The sequence below is a fragment of the Eptatretus burgeri genome, chromosome 10 (genome assembly GCF_056783735.1).
Source record: "Eptatretus burgeri isolate ZD-2024b chromosome 10, Ebu_testis_v1, whole genome shotgun sequence".
Lineage (NCBI taxonomy): Eukaryota > Metazoa > Chordata > Myxini > Myxiniformes > Myxinidae > Eptatretus > Eptatretus burgeri.
In genome coordinates, this window is record NC_140970.1 from 49,678,607 (window position 1) to 49,702,802 (window position 24,196).

Sequence of the window (24,196 nt, forward strand, 5' to 3'; positions counted from 1 at the left end):
GCCTTTCAACAGATATTTAATAAAAGCAAGAGAAAACCTAAAAAAAAATTGTGGACTGATGAGGGTACAGTTTTACAACAAAACATTTATGAATTTTCTTAACAATAACAGCATGATATTTTACAGCACCTTTAATGAAGGAAAAGCGGTTGTTATTGAGAGTTTCAATCGTATTTTAAAAGAGACTATAAAAAGTTCACTCAACTTGGTTCTCAACAATGGCTATCTATAATTCAGGACATTGTAGATAAGTACAATGATATGATTCATACCTCAACGAAAATGAAACCATCACAAACATTTACAAAATTAAAATATGACAGAGATTAATGACAAAGCCTAAGTTCAAAGTTGGTGATGAAGTAAGAATATACAGGTGGAAATCTCATTTTGAAAAAGGTTATACAAAGCTATGGACAAATGAACTTTTTAAAATTGTTGATGTTATCAGTACAGTTCCTTGGACTTACAAGTTATGTGATTTTGAATGGTAAGAGATTTTAGGTTCATTTTATTCACAGGAATTACAAAAGACAAAGATAATAAATTGAAAAAAGAAAATAAAAATAAAAAATCAACTCCACCCCATTTTGACTCCACCCACACAACCCCCCCCCTCACAAGCCACACCCACATCCATAATTTCCACATGATTAGTGATTAGTTTGTTCGTTCCCCACACACATGTTAATTTAATTTAAAAAATTGCTCCACCCCTTCTTTGTTTCCACCCACACAAGCCACATCCACACAAGCCCCACCCACAGAAGGTGCACCGACATAAGCAACACACACACACACACAAGCCCCACACATTCATCCCACACTATATTGATTTAATTCTGTTATAAAACAACAAATAATGAATTGGTTTAAGGATCTCACCTCTCATCTTGTGAAAATGATTGATCTGCAAGGTTGGAGTAATCATCTGCATGCTCCATATTCTGAATAAAACATACTAAGTTCACATTTGGTATTAAATAGGAAAGTTGATGATGTCAATGAAAGGATAACAATGGGTTTTTTCTGGTATGTCTCACATATGAAATGAGTCTCATTTTTGCTTCGGGCGAGGGAGCTTGGCAGACTCCAGGCTGACTCATTTTGACGCAAAAATAAAACAGCTTACTTCAAATGATTTTGAGCATCTTTGCTCAACAAAGATACTTAAACCAAGAACCAAGTTCCAAGTTATTCTTTGTGAATATACTCAATGGAAATGAATGTTATAAGAAAATCAAGTTATTCCCTAAAGTAGAACATGAAAAAATATTTATTCGTTTGCTATTTGAGTATAATGAAAATATAAAAGGACTGTGATTATGTTGGGGGGAAGAAGTGTTTTAATCAGTGTCTCAATTTTTCATTTGCTTATTTGGGAGGGAAGGGGATAGGTGGGGAGGAAGTGAGTCTCCCATTTTGAGCTTTTGGGGTGTGGGTCAGAAAATTTTTCCCTTTCTCTCCATTCATTTGAATGGTTATCCCAGACAACAATTATCATATACCTTTGCATTTCAGCTGCTACTCCTCTACCCTCAAACACATCCAGGCAGAGCCAAGTGAGTCTTGTTCAAAAAAACCAAAATGAACCCAGATCAAAAATATTAAATCATTCTGGTTGCCAGACCATGCGTCCAATCAAGTTGAAATTTAAAACATGTATTCCCCATCACTACTGGATCAGAAATGTGAAGTTTGACGGATTGATTAAGTGGTTCCAGAGAAAACACAATTTAATATTTTTCTTCAATCCAATATGACTGCCAAACAATGTGACCCATCAATTATTCCTTCACAAACTTGTACACGCATGGCTTGGGGAACATTTGTGTGAAGTTTCCCCTCGATCTGTCCAGCCATTCAGGTTGTTTATAGTCCATCATGTGTGAAGTTTTGCATCGATCGATGAGGAATCCTTTTTAAGGTTTTCGTTCCATCCGATACAGTCGTCATATCATGTTACCAATGATGTTTTAGGTATCATCCTTGTATCCCCATGGGTGGTCGACGACATCCTTGTTACCTTCGCAAACTTTTTTGCAAAGGTTATGTTTTGATTGCTGTGTATTTATTTATTTGTGAATATGTGTGTTTGTTTGTTTGTTATTCGCATTACTCCAAAAGTATTGAACTGAATCGCAGCAAATTTGGTGGGATGATTGGTTATTATCCGAAGACCATTTGATTAGATTTTGGGAGCGATCGGGTCAAAGGTCAAGGTCATGAAAAGGTCAAAATCGTCTTTTTACCATAGCGCGGTCAATTTGTATCCAATTTGCATGCAACTAATGCCAAAATGTTCAGAATTCAATGCCCCATCTTGTGATATGTGACATGACACAATGACGTAATAACCCTTATTAGCGGTTGGGAGTCTAAGGTCGGGGGGGTCACGACATTGAAAAATGTGAGGTTTTAGTCATAACACGGTCAATTCTTATCCAATTTGCATGAAACCAACACCAAAATGTTGACTGTTCTGTTCCCCACACTCTAATACCAATTACAAAATTAAGAGTACAAATGTCAAGGTCGAGGTCATGAAAAGGTCAAAATCGTCATTTTGCCATAGTGCGGTCAATTTTTATCCAATTTGCATGCAACCAATGCCAAAATGTTGTGAATTCAATGCCCAATCTTGTGATATACGATATGACACAATGACGTCATTACCTTTGTTAGCGGTTTGGGTCAAAGGTCAGGGGGGTCAACGACCTTTATTATCATAATGCGGTCAATTCTTATACAATTTGCATGCAAGTAGATTCAAAATGTTTAGAATTCAATTCCCTATCCTGTGATGTGTAATATTTGATTTCTTATAATGTGACCAGTTGTCATCAGATTGACTTGACACAGACACCCAAAAAGGTCAGGGAGTTCATACAGAAATTGTACAATGTACGTGAATCAGTGTCAAACAGCAAGAAATTTAATGTTTTTAAGCAATCATAACACATATGAGATGGCAGATGTGGTATGGGATTAAATACCCTCACAATCAACGGTTTCTGGGGGGGGGGGGGGCAAAATGTAGCGTTGGCGAAGGATGCGCTCTACTGAGTGCCCGTTCTAGTTTCACATTCATCAATTCAGCCATTTGAGAGATGATTATTTTTAAAGGTTTTAACGGAAATCCAACATGGCTGCCAGTCCAAATGATCTCATCATCACACCATTTTAAAGCGTTTTTCCCTGAGCAGGGGTCAGCTTTTTGCAGGCTCCAATCATGGTACCCTTTCTTGTGGCAATGTTTTTACAGCCAGATGCCCTTCCTGACGCAAACCCTTTAGTCACCTTCGACAAGCAGGGATAATTACCAGTATACTGGTGATCATTTCGCCAACCTCAGAAGGATAACAGGCTGAGTAAACCCCCATGATGTTAATTCACTGGCCAGCGGGGCTCAAACTCAGGACCCCAAGGATCCCAAGCCACCACCCGAACCACTAAGCCAACACCAGGCTGCCAGACCAAGTGATCTATGATGTTTAAATTAGCAAAGTATATTCCCCAAGACAAGTCAATCATGTGTATGAAGTTTCGCATCAATCTTGTTAGCTGTTCTGGAGAAGATAAAATTTAAAGGTTTATTCTTCAAAAATATATGGCTGTCAGACCACATCACTGATGTCATTAATTTAAGTTGTCTCAACCAATTTCTCCGTTTTCTGGCATACCACTTCGCCAACGACTTCATGAGTATCAAGTTTTATTTTCCATGTGGAGTACTTGACATGTGCCAAGTTTCAATTGTTTATGTTGAGTGGTTTTGGAGATGTCCAAAGTGTTTCCTTTTTTCCAACATTGCTGCAACATGATGTGACATATGACATCATAGTTATAGTTTAAAAAAAAAAATCTATGGGTCGTCGCTCATATGTTGAAAATTGTGTGTCAATCGGACAAGCATTTGCAGAGAAAATGAATTTAAAAGCAAATTAACGTCCAAAACGACGGTGGAAGTATAATGCATTATGCAAATCAATAATCTCAACAAAAGTAATAGGGTACCAGCCAGGATCGCTCGGTCCCATAATAATAAACAGCTTACCCTTTGTCATCCTCTTCGAGACTTTGCTTCACATTGCTCAACACACAATTTTTTTTTTTAAGATATTTCAGTTTATTATGAAAAAAAAAAATCACATTAAAGGAAGACAAGGAAAGTGGTGCACTCAATTGTCTGCTAGGTCTGTTTGTCCAAAATACCTGGGGAAAAAAACAGGAGAAACATTATTTTATTAAAAATAAATAAATAAATTAAGATTCTGAATAAACAAGATGATGAGTTTGGTGTGATTATAATCAGTGTGGTTGTATGCACTGTTACCTGGCCACAAGACAGATTAGCAGATTCAGTGCTGACAGTCTTTCATCCTCCAGACTGTCCTGGAGAGAAAGAGTGAGAGACATGGAGAAAAAGTGTGTGTAAACGTGATGAAGAGCCAATGAACATTAGCAAAGTAAAAACATGGAAGATACAAACCGTACTGCGAATACCAACCACAGATGGCCATTTTCAAAGGGGAAAGGATCTTCAAGCTAAACAAGTTTAAAAATTCTTCAACATGAGAATCGAATCTTCCTTCTTCTTGCTATAATGCAGCTCGTATTTATGTATGAATGTATGTAGTCGAAATAGCACCTCCTGGTGGTGTGTGTGTCTGTGCTACCCTATGGTGTGTGGGCTAGCTTAGAAGTGGATGTTAAAACTAAAGCTAAAATTCAATCGTAAAGATATATGTGCACACAAAACTTCATTTGAAACTAAATTTTCACATTTCCAAGCTGGCCACCAAAGCCAGTCGCCAACTGAGCATCCTCTATCGTGCAAAGTCCTTGCTCAGCACACCTGAGCTCCTGACCACATACAAAGCTTTCATCTGCAGCCTGATGGAGTACTGTTCTCCTCTCTGGGCTGGTGATCCCACCTCTCAACTGTCTTGGCTTCACACTGTGGAAACCGAGCCATTTAGGATAATTTGTATCTCGCAAGATGAAGCTGAGTCTTTGGGTCTCTCACTCTCTCACCACAGGCAGGTTGGTGGTCTTTCTGTCTTCTCGTCTCCTCTCTGGCCTCACCACCCACCCCCCTTGCTGTCTGTGATCTGTACCACCCATATTTCCGTCGGGCACTTAAGGTCCGCCAGCAACCCCCTTCTGATGAAACTACCAAAATCACGAATCGCTGCTCACCTTCACTCTTCCATTCCTCTTTTTCCCCACCTTTTGAACAAACTCCCACACTCTTCAATCCCATTCTTCCCTCCAGGTCTTCAAAACAGCTGTTCACCACCACCTCTTATCTTCCCCCATCCAAAACCTCGATCTTTTCTACCCCCGATAATCCACCCCAAACCCACCTCCTTCTAATTCCCTGCTTTCCTTCCTGAAAGTCCCTGTAGTGTCCATCTTGTGTACCCCATGTTCCCTGCCACATCCCTCCCCCTTCTACAGATCTTCCAATGTCTCTGCTCCACACTGTTTCGTGCTTCCCTCTTGTCTCCTGCTCCCTTTGTTATACGCTGTGTGTGTTCGCTTTTACAAGCCTTGACATTGTATACAAAGAAAGAAAAGAAAATGGAACGATCACAGAACATGGATATATGAGCTGTTGGAGAAGAACAGCACTTAAGTGCCCGTCATAGACAAGACCTTCAGCTCGTACATATAAAAGCCAGTTCGTTTTTGGACCATGTATATGGACAGACAGTCTTCACCCCATTGGTTAGAAAGTTGGCCCAAATCCACCCACAATTGTAACCGGAAAAAAATAATCATATGTACGGCATTTTGTGAAGGTGCATAGGCCTCAGGCCTTTGGCCTCTGGTGTCAGTGCATGGCCCAGTGCAATTATAATTATCCAAGCTATATAACCATGATGGATTATATGCACAAAAGCAGTGCACATATTTTTGCTTCATGTTATGGAACCCAGGGTATTTTTCATCAATTTCGGGAGCGATCATGTTCGCGGTTTGTGGCCAAAACACCGCCAAAATAAAGGAATGAGCAATTTGTAAGAGTGGTAGAGTGGTAGGTAAGAGTGGTAGAGTGACCCGTACTTTGCACTATCAGAGGTGTAGAGGTTTTTGGGGCTATGCTCTTACGACCAGTGCTTAGTAGCAAACTTTGCGGAGATTTCCAGGCCCATTCACCAGGTTATGGAGAGGGGGATGAGGTTCAATTGAACAAAAATTAAAATGAAAGGTGTGTTCTTAAAATTAAAGGTGTGCTTGACCATTCAAATTAAAGTTTGACCACCCATCTTGGCTTACCCCACTGATTTTTTTTTTTTTTAACCTTGGATACGGATGCAAGCCAGTAAGGTTTGGGAGTGGTTTTGTCTCAGGCGTAGGGGGGCATGGAAAGAGTGATCGCATGTTATCGTCAGGCCATGAGTAGGACGAAATTAAATTGTAGTGTCACTCAAAGAGTTATTGGCTATACTGTCTGCAATAACATTTCCATTTGTACTTGTATGTAATAAAATTTGAGGTAAGAACTGACCATTCCTTCCAGCAATGGCTATTGTGGTTCAAAGAACCCTGAGGGTCAAATTGCGTGGTGGTTGGAAAAATTGCAACACGATTTCAATGTCTGGAACGTCGGAGGAGGGCACTGTTACAACTTTACCACTTTGAGTGGGGGCCCACTTTGAGCAGGTGACAATGGAAATATTGGGCTCACCATCCCACACCTACCAATGTCATAAATACATCCTCGTGGTTATGGACCATTTCAACAAATTGCAGGAGGCTTATGCAATCCCGAACCAGGAGGCTGGGGTTGTAGCACAGGCCTTCATAGAAGGATTTGTATGTCAGCATGGGATTCCAGAAGAGTGACACACCAACGAAGGGCAGAATTGAAAGTCAGTTTCTCAAAGAGGTGTGCAGTCTCTTAGCAATTGAAGCACCATTATGGGTGCTTTGGGTGCAAAATGGAAGCACCATTTTGGGTCGCTCAAGCTGTACAGGCGCAGGAGGCGTGTGTGTGTGTGTGTGTGTGTGTGTGTGTGTGTGTGTGTGTGTGTGTGTGTGTGTGTGTGTGTGTGTGTGTGTGTGTGTGTGTGTGTGTGTGTGTGTTTCCTCCATAACTCCAAAACTATGAAACCTAACAGGCTGAAACTTTGCATGCATACTTAGGGAACTTCAAAGGAGTGCATGAATGAAATATTGGGTGTTTGGGATAATTTAAACACCCCTTTTGAAGATAAATGGCCTTATTTAATTATTCTTTATCAAGGAATCATCCATGGTTAGCCAGTCAACCCTCTGTCAACATTCTGGGGTCTTAATTTGCCATTCTGTTCAGCCTGCTCAACAATCCCTTGACTTGGAACAGGCCACAATGGTTTCTTATCGATAAAGAAACTCCCAAACCCCGTCCCCCTCCCCCCATCCACCGTCCCAAACCCCTTCACCCTTCCCTCCCCATAAAAATAAAACTACCTGGACATTTATAAGCATTACAGATGGAATGCGATAAACTCGAGAATTTCTACACCTGAACCGAATTTCAAGACAAACGGTGGAATTGAACTGAAGTTCGGGGAGTGAGTGATGCATTGTGAGCGGGGTATGTGTGATGGTGTGAAGGAATGAATGGAGAAGAAGCAGATCTCTGCTGAGGGACATTCTGGGTAAGCCTGAGGATTTGATGTGTAAAAGATTTTAGGAGTAACATTTCAAAAGGACATGGGGATATTTCTTTGAATTTGAAGACAAGAGAGGAAAGCGTTGCTTCTGATTCCTCCTCATTCAGTAATTTGATGATCCAGTGAATGGTATGATGAGGATTTGATGAAGAAGAGGAGCAGGTACACCCCCCGGTCAAGATGTATCCTCATTTTTATTAGCGTTAGATCGAGAGGATTCAGATATTTCGGAATGGGATGCCTTTCGTGTGTTGGTGCCGAGTGAAGAAAAATGTTTATTTGTAAAGGTGCAGGATCTGGGAGTGTGGCTCATTGAGTGTAGGTTTTTGGGGGAAAGGCACCCTGGGTGCTGGGAGACCAAGGGCCCCAAGAGGTGTCCAAACTGGTGGACCCAATTACCCAGGGAGTAGACTCAAAGCACCACTTGTCACTTATGCCAACAGTGCACGAGGGAGAAGCCAGAGAGGGCTTCCCAATAATTTGGCTGGAGCAGGTAAGTTTGGAGGTGGCCCCAGTGGCTCGGGGGGTGCTGTGTCAGAATAGTCAGGCAAAGGGAGCCACACTTCCTAGCCCCGATATTGTGCAGAGGCAAGGATGGAAATTTTTAGGCTAGGCCCAAACTCTTCGAGCACCAACATGTGGGGAGGCAGGTAAATCAGTTACTTAAAACCACAGCAGAGGGGGATTAATGGTAAGGTGATGGAATGCGTTTTGGAGATGTTAGGTTGGAGTAGAGAGGCTTCCCCTTCCTACAATTGTTACCTCATTCACTGAAGGTGGATGGAGGTATGTTTTCACCCCATCTGTCTCATGTTTGTTTGTCTGTGAGCAGGATAAATCAAAAAATTGTGGATGGATTCAGATGAAACTTGGTGGGCAGGTTGCGTGTGTGACAAGGATGAATTGATTAGATTTTGGTGAAGATCTGGATCTGGATCTGATTTAAAAAAAAAATTATTACACTGAGCAAAGCAAAAAGTGGGGTTCAGCAATTGGTTCATGTGTCTGTCTGTCCGTCTTATCAATGTATGATCGATGAACAACTTATTTAAATCAAATTATATATTTTGAACACTAATCAGAACATCAATCGCAAGACAAGTCTTTCATTTTACCGTACTTTGGCTATGAATCTGTCCCGATCGCACATGCGCAGAGAGGAGCGAGATAAAAAAAATTTATTCTGTCTGTCTGCCAATCAAACAAAATTGAAAATTATTCCAAACAGGAAACTTTGTTTTGAAGGACATCATAATGAATATATACAATAGGCACGAAAAACTAAGGTAATACGTTAGACAGGGGGTTTTTTTTGTCCATTGTAGAGGCTCGAATGAGAGCCAACACACAACACACAAGAAGGGGGCAGGAGACCAGAGGGGTGGGAGAGGGAAGGACAAAACAGCGGGGAAGAGAGACATAAGGAGAATCTGTGGAAGGGAGAGGGATGGGGCAGGGAACACAGGGTATACAAGATGGACATTACAGGGACTTTCGGGAAGGAAAGCAGGGAATTTGAAGGAGGTTGGTTTAGGGTGGATTAACAGGGGTAGAAAAGATCGAGGATTTTGATGGGGGAAGATAAGAGGTGGTGGTGAACAGCTGTTTTGAAGGCCTGGAGGGAAGAATGGGATTGAAGAGAGTGTGGGAGTTTATTTCAAAGGCGGGGAAAAAAAAAGAGGAATGAAAGAGTGAAGGTGAGCAGTGATTCGTGATTTTGGTTGTTTTACCAGAAGGGGGTTGCTGGCGGACCTTGAGCGCCCTGTGGAAATATGGAAGGGGGGGGACATATAAGCATACAGGGCAGGGGGGCAAGACAGGAGAGGAGATGGGAGAAGACAGAAAGACCACCAACCTGCCTGTGGTGAGAGAGTGAGAGGCTCAAAGACTCAGCTTCACCACGGGAGATACCAATGATCCGAAATGCCTTGGTTTCCACAGCGTGAAGCTGAGAAAGGTGAGAGGCAGGAGCACCAGCCAAGAGGGGAGAGCAGTACTCAATCAGGCTGTGGACGAAAGCTTTGGAGCTCAGGTGAGCCGAGGAAGGACTTTGTACGACGGAGGATTCCCAGTCGTGGACTGGCTTTGGAGGCCAAATGGGAGATATGGTTTTCCCAGGAAAGATCGTGGCAGATAGTGAGACGCAAAAGCTTGAATGAAAGGACTTCTTCCAGAGGATTGTTGAGAAAGTGGATTGGGGGGGGGGGGGTGCATGGGTTTCCAAACGGTCCTTTTGGAGAGACATAGTGAGAGTGTGAAATTTGTCAGGATTGAAAGGCATGTTCCACGGGTTGGACCAGCTTGTGATTTTATCCAGATCTGCAGTGAGCGAAGAAGCTGCTGCTTGCCGGTCTGAAGGATGACAGATGGTACAGCAAAGGGTGGAGTCATCAGCAAAGAGATAAAGAGGATTTTCCAGAGAGTCGGAGAGATCATTGATGAAAACCAGAAAAACGAGAACGGGCACCCATAGAGCGCATACCTTCGCCGCCACTACTTTTTTTGTTCTTGGTACAAGTGTGGGGAACTGGTTTCATATGAATGGTCTTATGACACAAACCACATATCTATAATGTCATGACCCCCCCCCCCCGACTTTCGGGGGCTACGGACTAAACAACAATCAACTCACGTCGTTTTGGCGAGTCTTCACTCGTAAGCTCGGTGAATACGTTTCAACAAGAGAAGGTAATCTCGTTTGATGCTGGTTTCATGCAAATCGAATAAGAGTTGACTGAGTTATGCCAAAAACCGTATATTTTTCAAGGGCGTGACCCCCCCCCCACGACATTTTACCCCAACCGGTGACATGTGTTATGACGTCATTGTGTCACAAGATTGGGCATTAAATTCTGAACATTTTGGTGCTGGGTTCATGTAAAGCGGACAAGAATTGACCGCGTTATGACAAAAACCGCATATTTTTCAAGGTCGTGACCCCCCTGACCTTTGACCCCTAACCGGTAACAAGAGTATGGGCGTCATTGTGTCATATTGCATATCACAAGATGAGGCGTTGAATTCTGAACATTTTGGCGTTAGTTGCATGCAAATTGAATAAAAATTGACCGTGTTATCGTAAAAAGACGATTTTGACCTTTTCGTGACCTTGACCTTTGATTGACCCGAACGATCCCAAAATCTAATCGAATGCTTCCTGGCTAATAACCAATCATCCCACCAAATTTCATGCAATTCGGTTTAATACTTTTTGAGTTATACGAATCACAAGATTACAAACAAACAAACAAACAAACAAACAAACAAACAAACAAACAAACAAATAAATAAATAAATACACGCCGACCAAAACATAACCTTTCGCAGAAGGCGAAGGTAATAACAAGGCCCAGAACGCTGCCTTGAGGGACTACAGGCTGGACAGGAAGAGAGAATGAGAGAACTCCATTTAGGGTCACACATTGACTGCGACAGGAGAGGAAGTCTGCGAGACACGAGTGGAGATGGCCTTGGATACCACAGGGAGAGAGTTTGGTGAGCAGGGCAGGGTGCCAGACCATGTCAAAAGCACGTGATATGGCTCTGATTTCATGTCTGGCATTGAGGACCTCCATCCGTTGTTGGGAGAGCAGAAGCAGCATATCCAGGGTCGAGTGGCCTGGTCGGAAAACAAATTGATGATCGGAAATCAAGCCATTGGAGAAGAGGACGGATTTAATGTCCGAAGCGATGATGGATTCCATAATCTTGCTGATGATTGGGAGAAGGCTGATTGGTCTGTTGTTGCAGGGATGTGTTTTTGCACCTTTTTTATGGAGAGCAGTAACGTTTTCTGATTTCCAAGCAGATGGCAGATGACCTTAAGAAAAGGAGAGGGTGAATAGAACAGAGAGAGGGTGAGCAAGAGCAGAAGAGCAGGTTTTTAGGGCACGTGGGCTGATGCCATCTGGACCGGTTGCAGAATCTGAGTCGAGGTTTGACAGCATGCTCTCCAATCAGAAGAAGAGGAAACAGAGTCCAGGGACAGTTGGGTGCGACTGGGTAAGGTGGGTACAGAAAACGATTGGTTTGGGACACAAGATTTTGATGCAAACACCAAGTTTAGGCATTCAGCCTTTTCATGTGCGGTGTCAGCAGTGCGGCCATTTGAGATAAGGTAAGGGATGGAGAGGGAACGTACACCAGAAACAGATTTGATTCGACACCAGGAAGATTTGGAGGGAGAGAGGTTTGAGAGTTCAGACTTGAGATAAGAAAGATGTTGTTTTCTGGCTCTCCTGAGGGTAGATACACACTTGTTCCGAGCTTTATGGAAGGAACTGAGATTACCTTCAGTTGAGTTTGCTTTCCATGAGGCAAAGACAAGTTGTTTCAGGACAACTGCCTCGCCACAAGCTTCAGTGTACCATGGACAGTAGGAAGGGTAGGACAACTGCAGACGAGAGGGGATAAATCTGTGCACGAGAGAGAGAGCAAGTTTCTTTGAAAGAATTCCTAGGATGAGTTGATGTTGGAGAAAGTAGCGATGGGAGACCAGTCCAGAAGTTTGATGGCTGCTTGGAGGCTCTGCCAGTCAGCCTGAGTGAAATGCCAGACTCGACAGTGCTGAGGTGGTTCTCTGACAACAGCCAGAGAGATGTCCACTTTGACAAGTACGTGGTCAGAAGAACCGATTGGAACGGAGGAAGAACAGCAGATATTTTCAGGGAAATTTGTCAACTTCAGATCCAGAAGAGATAGAGTTCCATTGGTTGAGATCGCGGTCGGGAATTTGACCGATTGAGTTAGTCCCAATGAGTCGCAGAAGTCTTTTGCCGAAGTGCCATGGCAGGTGAGAGAGGTACCCACACCAAGCCAACTGGCATGATGACAATTTCAGTCACCACATATGAGGAAAAGAGAGTTCGGATGAGAAGATAGAAGTTGGTCCATGTTTTCGGATGGTGATGTGTAAATGGTGTAAGGTGTAAATGGAGTCATCACTGTTTGGTGGACAATACAGCACACATATAAACATGAGGTGGGAGTGGAGGGGAAACTGTAGCCAGAGGTATTCCTGGGAGTGTGGGGGAGTGAGGGCAGTGCATGGAGAGTGAGGAATAGAGTCTTTGATGAAGAGAGCAACTCCTCCACCAGGACAAGGCTCAGATCTGTCATACCGGAGAAGGGAGTAACCAGGGAGAGATACTTGGGAGTCAGAGACGTCTTGAGGGAGGAAAGTTTCTGTTCGGCCGATTATGTCTGGTTTGTCAGTGGCTACCTGTATGGAAAGATGTCGGGTTTGAGTGAAGGCCCCGGATATTTGATGTCCACACTGTTGATGAAGAGGGAGGGGAGGAGGCTTTGACCTTTAACCTGTTTAACCCAAAATTGAATCCATTCATCTTTGTATTTCAGTGTTATTTGTGTCAAGCTTTGTTGGAATCCTTCAGTGGTTCACATTTATCTTGGAAACAAAAAAAAAACCTCGACAATGGACGGATGAACAACCAGGCAATTTGAAAACACAATGCTTTGGCCTTCGGCTGCAGAAGCATAAAAAAGGAAAACTGTGAAGAGCTGAGAAAAGGAATGCGTACCAGACTGGCACGAAGTGCTGCGCAGGCCCGTGCAAGCTGTCTCAGCAGGGCATGTGCTTCTGGGAGCAGAGGCTTCTCAAGGCAGGTAAGCAATGCAAACAGCCAACAACCCTGCCAATAATTGTTTCATACTGTCAGGTATAAACTGTCGCATCGAGACAAAATAAAATACAATAAAGACGACTTCTTAAACTGTCTGTATATACAAGAGCAAATCAATAAATAAAGTCAATTTTCCTGTCACCAACAGTGCATTGTGTAATACAATTGTATTATCGATGATATTACAGGGGCAAGTGTCACTCATTTGTGACTCACTTTGGTCTAAGTCACATTTGCCACGGCAGCCATGGGGTCTCCAAAATCTCCGGCCACTAGCAATTATACGGCGGCCGCAGTATTTCCACGGTCACACAATGTAGCAGTCACATATGTTTTTATTTTTCGGGGAGCCGCACAGCATATTTAGAAATGGTGGAGACCGAAAACGTGGGGGTGCCGTACGGTTTTTGATTTGATGTCGCACGGTGACCTTAGGGCATCCCTGCGGCGGCCATAGAATTTTCAAGGCAGACGCAAGGTAGCCTCAAGGTGCCCGCAAGGCGACTGCAGGGGGGCCCTAAGGCGAACGTGCGGCCAGACGGATGGTAACGAGTGGGTATATATACCAGTTATTTTTTACTGAAATAAAAATATAACAGTTCGGAATATACCAGTACTGTGGTGCCCCCAGAATCCGAATTGAATTCGTTCCAGGAGGCTGTTTGGATTGCAAAAAGTTCGATTCCCAAACTATTTTCCTAATAAGAAATAATGGAGTGAATTAATCTGTTCCTGGACCGCAAGAAAACCTACTTTCAATTGAAATTCCCCATGTTTAAGGTAAAATAAGATGAGTAAATGACCTTCGGTGGCAGTGTATTGTATGTAAACTGGTACAATCACCAATCCAAAGGTCCACACAGGCTCGTGCTACGGCCTGGGTTCCGATCGCTCGCGCACTCTGCGAGCGCTGCCCCCAGGGCAGCTCATCAAACATGATGCCCCCAGAACCACAATCACTTTCATCTAACGCATCGGGCTGAGGTAATCATGGATATTCCAAATTACAACCAGTTTTTCTGTGGCATTAAATCCTTGCCCGACAGTCCGTCACACCACGTGATCGGATTGCTTTTTTGTTATTAATTAAAACACAAGATGAGTAAAAAAAAAAAGAAGCACAAATCAAGGTGAAAACACGAGGTAAAGTAGCGATCGACACACGAGAGATGCTTTCACGAGGACTTTCACCAACGAACTGAATGAACAAAGCGCGAAGATGCGGGTCGAACAGGTGGGGGAGACATGTGAACAAACATGAACGCCACGTTGTGTTCGGTTTTTTAACCTCCGCCATCGAAGATGGACGGAGGTTACTGTTTTCACCCGTCTGTTTGTTTGTGAACAGTATTACGGAAAAACTCCTCGACGGATTTCGACGAAACTTGGTGGGGGGATTCGGTATGGTCCAAGGATCATGCCATGAGATTTTGGACATGGTCCAAAGTCCAATATGGCCACTATGGCAGCCATTTTGAAAAAATATTTGAATTTTTGTTTTTGCATTGCTACATGTTTTAAGTGATTTCCAACCCCCCTCGCAAAAAAAAAAAAAAAAAAATTTGCAACTTTTTTTTTCAACAAAATTTCGATTTTTTTTCTTGCATTTCTACATGTTATAAGTGATTTCCAACAAAAACCATGCCAAAATTATAATTACAGCTGATTTTGGAACTTCAGGTGGATATACCCACGTAAAATTAATTTCTGTCTCAAGGAATCTCGTTATGACGAATGAATTGAGTATGTAAAAGTTAAAAGTAAAAGGGAAAGTTGCAAACTATAACTCTGTGAGCACTGTTGACATCAAATTGAATGAATAGGATATCAGGTTCACTTGAGTGACCCAGCAGTATTGGCGGCGGAGATTTTGCACTCGACCGAGTGCTCCCCCTCAAGTTTAAAATGTATTCGGTTTTTAGGGCAAAGTTCATTTTTCATTGATAAGAAACTATGGCAGCCACACGAATAACACAAGCCCACTGTACGCCCTACGTACGGTCGATGTGGAACACAACTACGTCACAACTACGGCATGTCGAATTGCTACGGCCAACGTGGAAATGAAAAAAGTTATAACTCCACGTTATAATTCCACGGCGACCCCGACAGCCTGTAAAAGATAGCCAAACGGCATAGGGCCACCCTGAGGCAACCGCAGAATCTCTGCGGCCGCCGCACGTTTCTGTCAATTCAGAGGGCGTACGGCTGCCGTATCCTCGCCGTAGAGCAAATGTGACTTTGGCCTTCGTCCCCACTTCCCCACGGATGGCACAAGTAAACATGCTTTAAATATAGCTGCCACACTGCAAGGGCAAGTCATCACCAGGTTTTTGCTTTGTGTTAAACGGTGTGACATTCTTGGGAGAATGACTGCACCATATGGTACAAAATTTGCACATTGGTTTCAAAAAGGATGGATGAGTGCAGAGTATACACACACTGGCCTGGGTGACTGGTGTCTGCTGTCAAAGGATAATGTAGCCATTATTAAAGGACAGATATTATCAATAGAGAGCATAGCTCTGTCTAATTGTGAAGTACACATCAAATGTGTGTATATATATATATATATATATATATATATATATATATATATATATATATATATATATATATATATATATAGCCACTGCCCTAACCACTGCGCCAACACCATGTTTCATACAAGCTAAACATTGACCCAAAAATCAAATCAAATTGACATTCATTTTCCACAATTTTCAAAAGTTGAACATCATGGAAAGGAGTGGTGGATGATCAGGAAGATGTTGTGCCATTAAAAGATGTTCAAACAACAAGCAAAGCTGATGCAGCTCTGATTTGTGGTGATTGTCCATGTGTTCAGCCGTATTTACGAAAGCACTTCCCCGCCCCTAAACACAAAGTTGGAATTGGGCAACAATGGATGAAAAATCTCAACTGAAGATTTCTTCTCCAAACCACACAGTGTGGTGAGTAATTGAGCATCAGTCACTGAGTTCATCAAGTCCTTGTATTTGAAACAGAAAATATTATATTTTTCTATTTGAAACAGAAAATATGTCAGAAAAGAATGGACTGAGCAATTTAGAGATGTGCAATACAACATTCATCAAACAACAGAAAATCATTGCTGAAGTTCAATTCAAATATCATGAACTACAATTTGAATTTGTGAACTTCGCTCGTATATAATGTTAAATATATATATATATATATATATATATATATATATATATATATATATATATATATTGAAATATTTAAAAACACTGCATTTGGTCGCTCACCATCACAGTCCATGCGTGGAACTGCATGCTTGTACATGTACATGTAACGTTACAGTTCGGCGAGTTAAGCAATTTTAACACAGCAAAATATCTTCTTACTCATTCACGTACCTACCATCAACTGTCATTGAAGACCACTTGGGGCTGCCTTTCTCACCGCACTCAGCGAGGAATATCCTAAAAAGGACTTTCCGCCTCCTCGTGGATGCCAACTTATGGGGATTGTCCACGCTCTTATCCTTTTAAATGCTGAACGTCAAGCATGGAAGCAGCCCGTTGCATTTCAAAAGTCTTTGGTACGACTCAGCCGAGGTTTGAACCCCCGACCTTGCAGACACGAAATGGAATTTTCGAATGGAAGAATACTGTAGTTTCAGTTAAATATGACCCTGTCAGGAATCGACTGGCACAATTTGATGAAAATGTAATTATTTGACTCGAATCGGTTTGCTGGTTGCATCAAGACTGAGACAAGGCTATGCCAGTGATGCAGTGCCCTATGTGTATTAAAAAGCGGGAATTAGTAATTTGGCCAGCGTACCAGCAAACAATAACCAATTATTTTTGAAAATGGGGGATACACACTTAACCCAGACAGCTTGTGCGCAAGCACACAACAAACCTCATCACCATGCAGCTTCGAGCACTTTTCAGCTGTTTTTGTCTGAAAGTCAATTCTGGTGGTGTCTCATGTACAGTGCCTTCAGAAAGTATTCATACCCCTTGACTTTTTCACATTTTGTTGTTGCAGCCTGAATTTAAAATGGATTAAAATGAGATTTTTTTTTTTGTTACCGATATACACATAATGCCCCATCATGTCAAAGTGAAATTTTGTTTTGAAAATTTTTTACAAAGTAAAAATTAAAATTTTAAAACAAGTCAACCCCTTTGCTATGACACTCCATCTTCAGTTCAGGTGCATCCAATTTCCTTTGATCATCCTTGAGATGTCTCCACAACTTGATTGGAGTCCACATGGAGCCAATTCAATTGATTGGACATTTAAAAAGAAACACACCTTTCTATGTAAGGTCCCACAGTTGACAGTGCGTGTCAGAACAGAAACTCCACCATGAAGACCAAGGCATTGTCCATAGAACTCCAAGATAGAATCATGAGGAGGCATATACGTGGAAAAGGGTATAAAATAATTTCTGGAGTGTTGAAAGTTCGCAAGAGCAAAGTAAGCTCCATCATTAGGAAATTGAAAGAATATGGAACTACCCAGACTCTTCCTAGAGCTGGTCATCCAACCAAACTGAGCAACCAGGCAAGAAGGACCTTGGTCAGGGAGGGACCAAGAATCCAATGACCACTCTAACAGCACAACATTGCTCCTTGGCTGAGATGGGAGAACCTGACGGAAGGACAACAGTCTCTGGAGCACTTCAAAAATCTAGGCTTTATGGGACAGAGGCTAGACGGATGCCATTCCAAAAAAAAGGGACACAACAGCATGCACGGAGTTTGCAAAAGGCACGTGAAAGACTCTGATAGCATGAGGCAAAAGATTATGTGGTTTGACGAGATGAAAATTGAACTCTTTGGCCTGATTGCAAAGCGCTACGTCTGGAGGAAACCAAGCACAGCTCATCACCCATCGAACACCATCCCATCCATGAAGCATGGTGGTGGTGGCATCATGCTATGGGTATGCCTTTGAGATGCAGGGACTGGGAGACTTGTAAGAATAGAGGGAACAATGAATGGAGCCAAATGCAGGCAAATCCTTGAGGAGAACCTGCTTCAGAGTGCAAAAGACCTCAGACTGAGGCAAAGATTTACATTCCAACAGGACAATGACCCCCAGCATGCAGCCAAAGCTACACCGGAATGGCTTCAGAACAAGAACGTAAAAGTCCTTGAGTGGCCCAGCCAAAGCCCAGACTTGAATCCCATTGAGAATCTGTGGAAAGACTTGAAGATTGCTGTTCACTGACACTCCCCATCCAATTTGGCAGAGCTTGAGCAAATCTGCAAGGAAGAATGGGAGAAAATCCCAAAATCCAGATGTGCAAAGCTGATACAGACATAATCAAGAAGACTTGAAACTGTAATCACTGCCAAAGGCGCTTCTACAAAGTATTGTCTCCAATCAGGTCAGGATAGGTGTGGGAGCATGCGCTGTAAGAGCGCGTCACTGCATCCACTTTCCGGCAGCACTCTAGGGGCCTCCGTCTGGCCATCCTCCAGGCAGATGCCTGGCCCATCCCCATCCACTTGAGATGCTGATCAACTTGCTGCAACCACGAGGCATGTGGTCGGCCTATGAGCCTCCTCCACTCACGAGGCTCCCTTGCTGAGAGAATCTGGTGAGGATCAGCATCAGGAAAACGAGCCACGTGTCCATACAGTCGCAGCTGATGCTCACGGACTATGCAGGTGACAAATCTTATTTGAGTCTCTCTCAGCAACCGCTTGTTAGACACAAAGTCCGACCAGCGATAGCCAAGGATTCTCCGAAGAGACGTGGTACCAAAGGAATGAAGTCTCCGTCTCAGATCCCTGGTCAGAGTCCAAATCTCACATCCATAGAGCAAGACTGGAAACACGAAGGACCTGAAGACTCAGAATTTCACCCTCCTGCACAGGTACCGACAGCACCACACCCCATGTTTCAGTGAATCCATGACTCTCCAGGCCCAACCCACACGTCTGTTGATCTTTGGCTCACAACCAGCAGACATGAATATCCATGCCAAGGTAAGTGAATCTGTCCATGACCTCAACAACCTCACCACAAACAGATACAGACAAGATAGCAGCATCCAAGATGTCAATGAAAGACGATCCTAGTTTTGATCCAGGAAACCTGTAATCCCAGTGGCTCAGACTCCCCATTCAGCACCTCAAGGATCCCCAAAAGGATATCCAGTCTCCACAAAGATGACTGCATCACCTGCAAAATCAGGACAGAGATCTTGACATTCCCATCCGATGCACTGCAGTTTGATCTCTCCGACATCGTCCTCAGAATCCAGTCCATACGAGCACTGAAAAGTGTGGGGGCCAGAACACACCCCTGACGAACTCCAGTAACAGCAAGAAATAAGTCGGAGATTATATCACCATATCTCACAGCACTCTCAGTACCAGAGTAAAGTTCAGGCATCAGATTAATCAGTTTTGGTTGCACGCCACAAAGATGAAGAATCCTCCATAGGGCATCCCGATTCACCGAATCAATTTTTTTACAGAGATCAACAAAGGCTGCAAGCAGCCACTGCCGAACTCTCGCCTGCATTCGGTGAGGACTCTAAGGGCAAGGATACGGTTAATCGTTGACCTCTTTGGTATAAAGCCTGACTGCTCTGGGCGATGGTGCAAAGACCTTGCCCGACACCGAGAACAGCTTCACCCCTTGGTAGTTGTTGCAGTCCTGGCGATCACCCTTACCTTTCTCGAGAAGAACAACAAGGCCCCTCTTTCAGTAAGTTGGGATGATGCCTGTGTTCCAGGCAGAGCACAGAACTGCATGCAATGACATGAGTACAGCATTTCCACCAGCCTTGAGAAGTTCAGCGTGGATGCCACAGATCCCAGTAACTTTACCCCATTTCAACTGGTTCATCACAGCGTGTGTTTCCACAAATGAATGTGGATCACAGTTGATTGGAGGGTCAGCAATCAGGATAGTAACACTATTGACATCCACCTCAACAGCTAGTGCATCAGCCTGGAACAGCCACTCAAAGTAACCAGCCCAGCGGGCATTCACTTCGTACTCCTGTCAAGATCCCACCACCCTCCGCTCTTACTGCAGTACACTGAGGGATGGGCTTGGAGGAACGCAATGCATAAATTCCCCTGTAAGCAGGTTGAGAATCACTTGACCACAGGTGATGCTCAACCCCCCTCACAGATTCCTCACACAGAGGCCTCCTTTGTGCACTCTCAGCACATGTAAAGTTTGTGCATCAACTTCCTTAACAGCTCAGCTCTGCCATTGAGCCTGGCCCTGTGACTCTGGTCAATGTTATCCAGTGTCCCTGAAGAGACAAAATTCTTCTTTCCCCTCCGGTGAGTTCTAAAACATCCACCGGCAACATCAAGGATGGTGGTCTTGAAGGCACTCGACAACTCTTCAGGATTCCCCAAAGCACTCCCCATATCCCCACTAAGCGTGTTCGCAAAGTCCTCAGCTACCCTCTCATCCTTGAGTTTGCCAACATCCAGCCTTAGCTGGGATGGCACAATTCTCCTGGATGTAAGCTGCAACTTCAGAGTTGCTACCACAAGCCTGTGGTCGGTATTGAGGAACTGAGCACTCCGGTAGACCCTGCATCCTCCAGCGACCATCAACGAGCACATGGTCAATCTCCTTCGCCACACCACCAGCGTTGAAATCCCAAGTCCAGCGATGACCCTGTGGGTGCTGAAACCATGAACCAGCCACCCTAAATCCCTGACATCTTGCAGTCAAGGAACTTAGTGCTATTCTGGTTCACAGTTCCAGACCCATGGAGACAACACATGTCTCATAACCATCCCCATGAGTTCCAGTCAATGCATTGAAATCCCCCAAGACGAGAAGAGTATCTCGCCTGGGGCACTGATCAACCACAGACTCGAGCGTGGCATAGAATGCGGCCTTCACGGTGAGATCACTCGCCTCAGTCGGGGCATGTACAGAGACTTAAGGGAGCGACACCCAAGGAGTGATGAAGCCTGAGTCTCCGAATACGATCGTTGACCACTGTTACCTCAATTATCATTGGAGTCAGCAAATTGGACACAGGTATAGCAACTCCTTGGGCATGGTCACCATCAGAGCGCCCAGTCCCATCGTAAGTGTAACCGCCCACCATGATCTCACCGCAATCCGGTCTCCAAACCTCAGAGAGTTCTGCAATACCGATATCCAAACGCTTGAGCTTAAATAATAACAGAGACAGGTGATCATCCTCTCTTTGGGAAGGGACATTCCAGGCACCCACCCAAAGGGACCGCCTCAGGTTAACCCGAGGAGGCCGCAGTCTTGTGCACGACACCTCAGCACCACCGCAATCTGACCCAGGAAGATTACCCCGTGGTTTTCCTCCCATCATCAAAGAGTGGGGGACCCCAAGACTTTGCCCCAATCCTGTCATCCGGTGAGCTGCCCTGCAGAGGGCGGCTGCACAGGAGGGACTCGTACAGAGTGGGTTTTCTATTTTCTTTCCAGTTTTCTTGAATTTTGCAGAGTGAAGGGTTTTACAGTGGCCGGAGTGCAAATGCTACCTCCAACGTCCTCAAAAAAAAAGTAACCCAACTGCAGGAGGACGTCCGCAGACACAGTTGGGCACTAGATATGGATGGCCATGAGCTGGCAAGGAGCTCCTCCACCCTTTAACAGGTTTTGTTTTTAATCCTGTTGAGTGTCATGTCCATACACCCTCCTCTCCAGAAAACCTGGTGGGAGAGAAGGCTTCGTCGCCGACAACACAACCATGAAACAGGTTTGTACAGATTTACATGATATCCGTTGTAAGTCACAGATCTGATCTGGCCTGGCCTGGCCTGACTTGACAATTGACTCAGGGGGCTGAATCTTCTTCTTCTTTCGGCTGGTCCCGTTCGGGGTCGCCACAGGAGATCATCCGTTACGATCCGCATAGTGATTTGGCACATGTTTTACGCCGGATGCCCTTACTGACGCAACCCTGGTCGCCTCTTACGACACAAGGATATGGTACACCTATTTTAACCGGGGTATACACCGGCCCAGTACAGCCTGGTGTTGGCGCAGTGGTTCGGGCAGAGGTTTGGGATCCAAAAAGGTCCTGAGTTCAAGCCCCGTTGGGCCACTGAATTAATACACCAAGGGTTTGACTCAGCCTGTCATCCCTCTGAGGTCGGTGAAATGAGTACCTGGGCTCATTTCGTGAAAATTTCGTGAAATGAGAAATGAATAATGAGTATACTGGGCCGGTGTATACCCCGGTTAAAATAGGTGTACCATATCCCTGTCTCGTAAGAGGCGACCAGGGTTGCGTCAAGAAGGGCATCCGGCGTAAAACATGTGCCAAATCACTATGCGGATCATACGGATGATCCGCTGTGGCGACCCCTAACGGGAGTAGCCAAAAGAAGAAGAAGAAGAAGACACCGGCCCAGCACACTGGTACTCATTTCGCCGACCTCGGAGGGATGACAGGCTGAGTGAACCCCCTGGTGTATTAATTCAGTGGCCCAACGGGGATTAAACTCAGGACCTTTTGTATCCCAAGCTGCTGCCCTAACCACTGCGCCAACACCAGGCTACTCAGGGGGCTGAATATTTATGCAAGTTAGATATTTGTGTTTCATTTTCAATTAATTTATAAGAATTTCAAAAAACATGTTTTCACTTTGTCATTATGGGGTATTTTGTGTCGATCAGTGACAAACAATTTAAATTGAATCCATTTTAAATTCAGGCTGTAACACAACAAAAGGCAAAAAAAAACCAACTAAATCAAGGCGTGTGAATACTTCCTGAAGGCACTGCAATAGTCTGCAGGTGTATGTGATTTGTATCCAGTTCCTCCACAAGCCTAAATAAATCAAACCATCCTTCAATTTGACAATTTGAAGAATAACAATTGTCAGGTACAAACGGCATCATAGTACAAAACTTACCAGCTCTGTTACAAATCCAGATTCCTGGAACCAGGCAAAAAGGTGTTCAAGAACTGCAATCACTGTCATCTACCAATGACACACATCAGAGGTACAAGGTAGTTCTCTTCAAGGTAGTTGCAATACAGTTGGTGGATGATGAATAGCACACACCAGATTGTGGTTGCAAATTCCTTCATGAAGCAAATATAATGCTTTTGCATTTATGATTTTACCAATTTCAAACTTGATGAATTACTTATTGAAGAATAACACAACCTTGTGGGTGTCAAAAAAAAGATAAAGAACATGTTCAAATACCTGGTTCATGCGGCTGACCACACTGAGGAAAGGTGGTGTACCGACCTGTAAAGACAAATACATGAGCAACAGGATTAATGACAATACTACAAATGCCTTTGTGCAACAACAGCATTGTACAAGCTCCCTTGCCCGACACCGCTTACACATTTATACAAGTTAAACGATTTCAGGTTTCAAAATGAAATACAACGCTCACTACAGATGCGAAAACACATCTTCAAAGCATCAAAAAGGCATTCACATTCATGTTATTCACACAATTGGGGGGGGGGGGCAAAAGCCCCCCCCCTCCTTGCTGCTATAACAGCCTCCACTCTTCTGGGAAGGCTTTCCACAAGATGTTATAACATTTCTGTGGGGATTTGCTTCCATTCAGCCACAAGTGTATTCGTGGGGTCGGGCACTGATGTTGAGCAATGATGTCTGGCTCACAGTCGGCGTTCCAATTCATCCCAAAGGTGTTCGATGGGATTGAGGTCAGGGATCTGTGCAGGCCAGTCAAGTTCTTCCACACCGATCTCGACAAAGCATTTCTGTATGGAACTCACATTGTGCATGGGGGCATTGTCATGCTGAAACAGGAAAGGGACTTCCCCAAACTATTGCCACAAAGTTGGAAGCACAGAATCGTCTAGAATGTCATTGTATGCTGTAGCATTAAGATTTCCCTTCACTGGAACCAAGAGGCCAAGCCCAAACCATGAAAAAT

At 43.8% G+C, this 24,196-nt stretch overlaps 1 protein-coding gene across 2 annotated transcripts in view; it reads right to left on the reverse strand.

The window, feature by feature from the left end:
* Positions 1 to 2,913: 2,913 nt before the first annotated feature.
* The window catches only part of GEMIN2 (gem nuclear organelle associated protein 2), a 61,198-nt gene continuing 39,915 nt past the window's right edge, over positions 2,914 to 24,196 (reverse strand). For both annotated transcript variants that reach the window (XM_085898250.1, XM_085898251.1), the window contains 5 exons: positions 23,485 to 23,529; positions 23,185 to 23,253; positions 13,208 to 13,318; positions 4,337 to 4,395; positions 2,914 to 4,215 (listed from right to left, as the gene is read on the reverse strand). In XM_085898250.1, coding sequence (XP_085754376.1) covers positions 4,182 to 4,215; positions 4,337 to 4,395; positions 13,208 to 13,318; positions 23,185 to 23,253; positions 23,485 to 23,529 — 318 coding nt within the window. In that variant the 3' untranslated portion in view covers positions 2,914 to 4,181. The remainder of the gene's footprint in view (positions 4,216 to 4,336; positions 4,396 to 13,207; positions 13,319 to 23,184; positions 23,254 to 23,484; positions 23,530 to 24,196) is intronic.